Source organism: Dendronephthya gigantea, unplaced genomic scaffold, assembly GCF_004324835.1.
Source record: "Dendronephthya gigantea isolate DGI-Jeju-01 unplaced genomic scaffold, DenGig_1.0 000454F, whole genome shotgun sequence".
Taxonomy (NCBI): Eukaryota; Metazoa; Cnidaria; class Anthozoa; order Malacalcyonacea; family Nephtheidae; genus Dendronephthya; species Dendronephthya gigantea.
Window position 1 is genome coordinate 1 of NW_021163464.1, and position 7,042 is coordinate 7,042.

Consider the following 7,042-nt stretch of genomic DNA (forward strand, 5'->3'; position numbering starts at 1 on the left):
TTTGCTTATTCACTGGCTCTGATCACGATCGACAAACTCGAGCAAAATGGTTTTCCTTTCGACAATTATTACAAATCTTGTCAAAAGCTGGACAGGCCTTTTAATAACTAGAATGTTCTCCACCGCAATTTCCACACTTTCGTTGCACGTAGCCATAGTTTGACTGCTGGGTGGACTGATGTTGTTTTGAATACAACTTTGGATTTAGCGATTTACTCGGGTAAGTAAATTTAGATCTTTGCAGTGCATGAAGGGACTTGTCGTTGTCATCGTTAAATTCTTTCAACTCTCTTGCACTTGCTTCACTCGCACGACATATATCGATGGCTTTTAGTAAGGATAGGTCCGTTTCACGAAGTAATCTTGCTCGTACTTGATCACTTCTGATTCCTCCGACTACTGTCACGTATAAGACTATCAGTCAATGTACTAAATTCGAAATGTTTAGCTTTGTTTCTTAAATCGGTAGCAAAAGCATCGATTGTCTCAGTTGGTCCTTGTGATCGTGTGAAAAATTGATGCCGTAGAAACGTTAAATTCTTTCGTGGTTCACAGTACTGTTTGAATTTTAGTAAATGAAAGTAATCACCATACAAAGATTAACTTTCACGGGTCGTGAAAGTTAATCTTTGTGTGGTGATTACTTTCATTTACTAAAACCAGAGTAGCGATAAATACGATGGACTATATACCTGGTTGCCGTGAACTCATAAACTTCAATTCGTTGTTTGAATTTGTCTTTTAAGATATCGATTTTGTGTTCATCACCTTCCTTGGCCAAGTCGAAGGCGTTAAATACGGCACGAGCTTCTTCGCCGGCTACGTGTAGAAACGTGGCACACCATAGGAAGCCCAGACAAATGAGTTGGCCACTTGACTATACAACTAGTGACGTAACTTACTATATTATTAGGAAGGATGGAAACTCTCGCCTCAATTTTCAACATATTCACAAATTAAAACACAAATTACTATAGTAAAACGGCACGTCGGCTGCTAAATGCCTACGGTAGGTTTAAGTTGAATAATCAAACTATACTCTGGGATGTAAGTACCCACCCAAAATGGCTGCTGGCAAAAGAATCTGATTGGTCGATCACTCTTTGCTTACCTTTCTCGACCAATCAGATTCTTCCGCCGCCGCCATTTTAGGTAGGTACTTACATCCCGCATGTATTCACGAAAATTTCGGCAAATTTACAAAGTTTGTGTACGTTTTTTCAGCGCTTTCCTTTGAATTCAGCACTATTTTTATTATGAAAGTATAGTTTGATTATTCAACTTAAACCTACCGTAGGCATTTAGCAGCCGACGTGCCGTTTTACTATAGTAATTTGTGTTTTAATTTGTGAATATGTTGAAAATTGAGGCGAGAGTTTCCATCCTTCCCAATAATATAGTAAGTTACGTCACTAGTTGTATAGTTAAATGGCCAACTCATTTGTCTGCATGGGCTTCCTATGGGCACACTGGACTTTCTCGCTTTTCTCTGGACTTTCTCGCCAATTTCGCTCGCAATGAGAAAAAGTTCGAAGCTTTGAATCCACTTTCGCCAATTTTCTGCTAAGTTTCCTTCCAGGCATTCCAGGCAAAGTTCACCTGGAGGCTTTAATTGTTCCATTTTGTTAAAAAAATCCGACACCTGACACCATGTTATGTACTCGACATTCAGTGTTAAAAGATGTATATTTCATATCAGAAATCATTTATATACACATATAAATATTACGTCATTGAATAATAATTATTCCTAACTAATTATTCCAAAGTCTTAACACAGGGTAGCCATTTGTCTGCTTCAGCCCCTCTAAAATTTTCGGACTTTCAAACTTTGAACACAGTGCAGTTGTCGAGAAGAAATTTTGTGAAGTTTTAAGAAATTTAGCTGTTCTAAAATGTATAATGATAAAAATGTGCGCACGACTCGAGTCACTCAAAAGCATAGTCATTCGATTGCGAATGTCGCTGTTAATGCTATGAGTGTGGTTTATTGGAAAACGCGGACACCGGACAGCGGACACTTTTCAAAATTTACGATAAACATGAATTAAAACGTGTTAAAGTATGTCGTTTTATTCGTGGAATAATAACGACATCTATTTCTATTTATCCATACAAGAATTTATGTATTATCAACTTTCGAATGAATCTTCGCGAGTTCGCCGCGCTTTAAATAAAAAATATAGGAACACTACAGGCTTTTACATTTTATTTAAAGTGCCCGGGAACGGAGCTGCGTCTTGTATACAACAAACTTGTACGATCTATCTAAAATAAACAGTCGCTATTTTACTTTTACCAGAATACAACACTTTTAGGTTCACGTCCGAGCCAATTGTCTTTAACTCAACCATGAAGAGTTATCGTGCACGAAAGTATGGGGAATGAGAATTTTAATTTGCTAACAAAAGCGACGAGAAAGGTTTTTCGTCTATTCATAAATTATAGAGAACAATGCAATGGAACAATGAAACAATAGAATAAGGCAATTGACTCCTTTAGTTAGCTCAGGGTAAAACACTAACTAGTAAAACTTTTCGTTTAATTCCCGCGTTCTTTTTTTCAAAAAAATATTCAAGATTGATTACGGAATCATTTAAATTTGCATCCATGGAATTTTTAAAGAAAGATAAATCGTCATTTTCCATGTACTAGAACACCTGAATATATTATTGTCCAACATAAAATTCCTAAAAGACGACAAAGTACATACAAGCCTATTGTAAGCTATTGCACTTACAAAAGTGATCTGTCAGGCAGAACGAAATATATGTATATTAACCAACCCAAATACACATCAAATCAAAGCAGTGTATAAAATATTCTAATTTTCTCAAATATGTTTCGACCGGGGATCTCGGCAGTAATTGCTAACCGAGTAATGGAAGATGTCGAGCAAAGACCTTTAGCCTCTAGTCCGGTCAAACCTTTGTTTTGGAAACGATATGTTGACGATGTGGCCTCTGCGGTTAACAAAAATGAGATCGATAATTTGTTGAAACATTTGAATTCTATTGAGCCATCAATTCAATTCACTGTAGAGCGCGAGAGTGAGGGAAAGTTGGCTTTTTTGCATACTTATGTTCATAGAAATATCGAAGGGCAGTTAGAAATTGACGTTTACCGTAAACCTACACATACGGACAAATATCTATCCTTCTACTCACACCATCCAAAAAGTCATAAAATTCTGCTGCAAAAACTTTTGTTTCAAAGAGCTGAGGCGTTACCATCCAATCGCGTTGCTAGGGACAACGAGCGTGATTATGTCCTCAGTGTACTAAGAGAGAACAATTATCCACGAAACTTTTTAAACGATTGTTTAAAATCCCCTGTCTCAACTAGATGCAATTCCTCAGAGGGTGATTCCTCAAACACAGGTTTTGCTATAGTTCCATACATTCAGGGAATTGCAGAACCAATCAGGAGGATCCTGAATAATTGTGGTATGAAAGTTGCCTTAAAACCCTTTCAGACATTGGGACATATTTTCGCGAAACCCAAGGATCGCGTAGCGACTAAACAGAAAACTCATGCTGTATACTCTATACCATGTGGTGATTGCGAAAAAGAATATCTAGGTCAAACAAAACGCCAGTTCGGCACACGTTTAAAAGAACATCAAAAGGCCGTTTCGAACTTAGACAGTTCAAAATCAGCCTTGCCGGAACACGTGTGTCAAACTAACCATAACATTGGGTGGAACGATTCAAAAGTCATTACCACTAATGATCGTTATGGACAAAGGCGGTGTTTGGAAGCCTGGCATATTAATGCGAGTCTTTGTGCCCTTAATAGGGATGGCGGAAGCTATTTGCCAAAAGAATACTTACATCTGATTAATAGATACCTTAAATGTTTATGAAGAAAACTTTCACCTTAATAACGAAGTTAGCATTTTTCCCAGAAAAAACTGATCACTCGAGTATTGAAATTCAGAAAATATACTCTTAAGTCGAAATTCGTGTTGAAAGTAACCAATATTTTTCTCCAAGAAGGATATCGTGGTTATCCCAATATATATGGTGGGCACAGAATAGAAAGATCAAAATCGATAATACCAGAATGTTCCATCACTACTTGAAGGAGTTTATTTCACTCCCAGAGTATCAAAGGTTTGCCCAGGATGTAAAATTTTCGAAAGATAAACTCATTTGACGGCTTCAAGGATACTAGTATATTGTAAGAGTGATCCTGACTCAAACTTTCAAAGAAATATGATGGCGAGCATTCGAAAGGATCTCCACTCAGCGGATGCTCGTGCATTTGCTATTGCCTTGCCTTTTATATACTTTGAACAGTATGCTCATGTACTTAATGAAACCATCAAGAACTTGGTTGTTGCTGGAATTTCAATTATTTTGATATCCTGGCTGTTTATGAATCACTTTGTAGTAATATTTTGTCTTATATAAGGATTCGGTGCTCTTATATTTGAACTGTTTGGTCTAATGTACATCTGGAATTTCTCTTTGAACTCAATCTCTATGATTAATCTTGTTATGGCTTTGGGATTTTCTGTAGATTACAACGCACATGTCGCTTTCCACTTTGTTTCCTCCAAGGCAACAACTCCTGAACTCCGTGTCATCGATGCTCTAAGCAAAGTAGGCGGAAGTGTTTTTTTAGGTGGGCTTAGCACATTTCTTGGAATGATGCCAACGGGATTTACCTCCTCTATGGTATTTCAGACATTTTTCAAAATGTTGGTATCGTTTTTCTTGGTTTACTTCATGGTTTGGTTATACTACCTGTGTACCTGTCTCTACTCGGAAAGCTCTTTAATCTTCGTGGAAGTAACCTTGACTTGTCAATCATAAAGTGGTTCAACATTACAAAAAGATACAAATCTAGTAGAAATACAAGCCGAGGTTTATCTGGATTACACGCTAAAACCAAGCAATCCAATCCGATTGCCATTGTGGGAATGAGTTGTCGTTTTCCAGGTGGGGCAAACTCGAAAGATGCATTTTGGGATATGTTGGTGGAAGGTCGATGTAGTAGAGGCTCGTATCCAATGAACAGGCCAGACGCAAGGGAGTTCACAGATTCGTTTAACCCAGGGAAGCACACGCCAGGGAAGCATTACATCCTTACTGGCGCATTTCTTGAAATATTACAGGATTCGATGCTCAGTTTTTTAAAATTTCTCCAAGCGAAAGCCGTTCAATGGATCCCCAACAGCGAATACTTCTTCAAGTTGTCTTTGAAGCGATTGAAGACGCCGGTATACCGCTTGAGGACTTACAACAATGTCGAACTGGCGTTTATGTCGGATCTATGTGCGCGGAATATAGTGTACTTGTTTTTGATCCTTCGAATATTAGAAAGATTGATCAGTTCTCGTCAACTGGCTGCTCTATGTCAGTTATAGCCAACCGGATCTCTTTTTCGCTCAACCTAACTGGCCCTAGCATCGCGTTGGATACAGTTTGTTCCTCATCTTTGGTTGCTTTGCACATTGCATTTCAACACTTACAAACTGGCGAGTGTGACGCGGCCATAATTTGCGCCCCTAATATAATTCTTATTGGAAACCAATTTCACACGGCATGCTGCAGAACTGGGCTGCTGGCCCAAGATGGTCGTTGCAAATGTTTTGATATCAAAGGTGACGGCTATGGGAGAGGTGAAGGTGTAGCTGCGATCGTGATAAAACCAACCCAAACAGCCTTAGAGGATAGAGATATTTATGCAGAGGTCGTGGCTTGCGGAACAAATAATGATGGCCAAACCGCCATTCCAATGACAGCCCCTAGTGAGGTAGCACAAGCCACTCTTTTTAGGAGAGTTCTTCAAGAATCACATCTGACCAAGGACGATATAACGTACGTGGAAGCACATGGCACCGGTACAGCCGTTGGAGATGTCGTCGAAATAGGATCACTTTCAACAGTCTATGGCAATAGTGGTAAACGATTACTTCGTGTAGGATCAGTGAAATCAAACGTAAACCATACGGAGTCAACAGCAGGTTTAGCTGGACTAATCAAGACATGTCTGATGATAAAACATGCTCATTTGTTCCTACTATTAATATTCAACAAGTTAAACCACAGCTCATTGTCTCAGAGAAAAATGGTTGTTCAAGTTTCCAATGAGCCTTGGAAAACCGAGGGTGATAAGCCGAGAACCGCCGCGGTATCTTCGTATGGATTCGGTGGTGCAAATGCTCATGCAATCATTAGGGAAGTAACAGCGAGGCCAACAACTATAATCCCAAGCAGAATTCATCCAACAGAGTTCTAACATTGTCGGCAGCGTCGAAAGAATCATTGAGAGCAATGGCTAGAAAAGTGTCTTTATCGCTAAAGATAAAGCCTGATGACGACGAACTTCTTAAAGATAATATTTGTTATTCCTTCAACGAAAGGTACACAATTCAACTCCATCGCTTGGCGATTAGCTTCTATCATTTCAAGATGCAGCAAAGGCATTGGATATGTTCTCTGATCAGGAGAATGGATGGGAAGAATTGGTGGCTACAGGGGTCGTCGCTAAGCCGCGTCGTGAAGCCGTATTCCTCTATGGTGGTCAAGGTGCACAGTGGTATGGTATGGCGAGAGAAATGCTAGTTCACGAGCCAAAATTCAAGCAAAGCATTGAAAAAATTGACGCACTCCTTAAACAATACCATGCCCCCTGGTCCTTGATTTCTGAGCTAAGAAACCTGAAGAAACGTCGCGAATTCATGAAAACCCAATTGGACAGACTGCTCTGTTCGCCATACATTTTGCTTTAACCAAGCTGCTAAAATCATGGGGTGTTTCACCGTCCGCAGTTATTGGTCATAGTCTTGGAGAAATATCTGCAGCCTGGGCATCTGGAGCATTAAATTTGAATAAAGCTTTGCAGTTGGTTTTGTTTCGCTCTCAACTTCACGAGAAATGTTCACCAACAGGTTGTATGGCTGCCATTGGGATGACAGAAGAGGAAGCTCGACATATGCTGCAAGATCTTCAACTGACAAATGAGATCGACGTTGCCGCCGTGAATAGCCCAGGTAATGTTGTGTTATCTGGTAGCCAAAGGTCAATGCAGC

The 7,042-nt window shown here is 39.5% G+C and overlaps 1 protein-coding gene across 1 annotated transcript; it reads left to right on the top strand.

The window, feature by feature from the left end:
* The first annotated feature begins 5,166 nt into the window (after positions 1-5,166).
* Positions 5,167-6,249, top strand: LOC114543410 (phthiocerol/phenolphthiocerol synthesis polyketide synthase type I PpsB-like). The gene has a single exon (XM_028562398.1). The coding sequence runs from the start codon at positions 5,170-5,172 to the stop codon at positions 6,247-6,249; it is 1,080 nt and encodes a 359-aa protein (XP_028418199.1). The 5' UTR covers positions 5,167-5,169.
* The last annotated feature ends 793 nt before the right edge of the window (positions 6,250-7,042 follow it).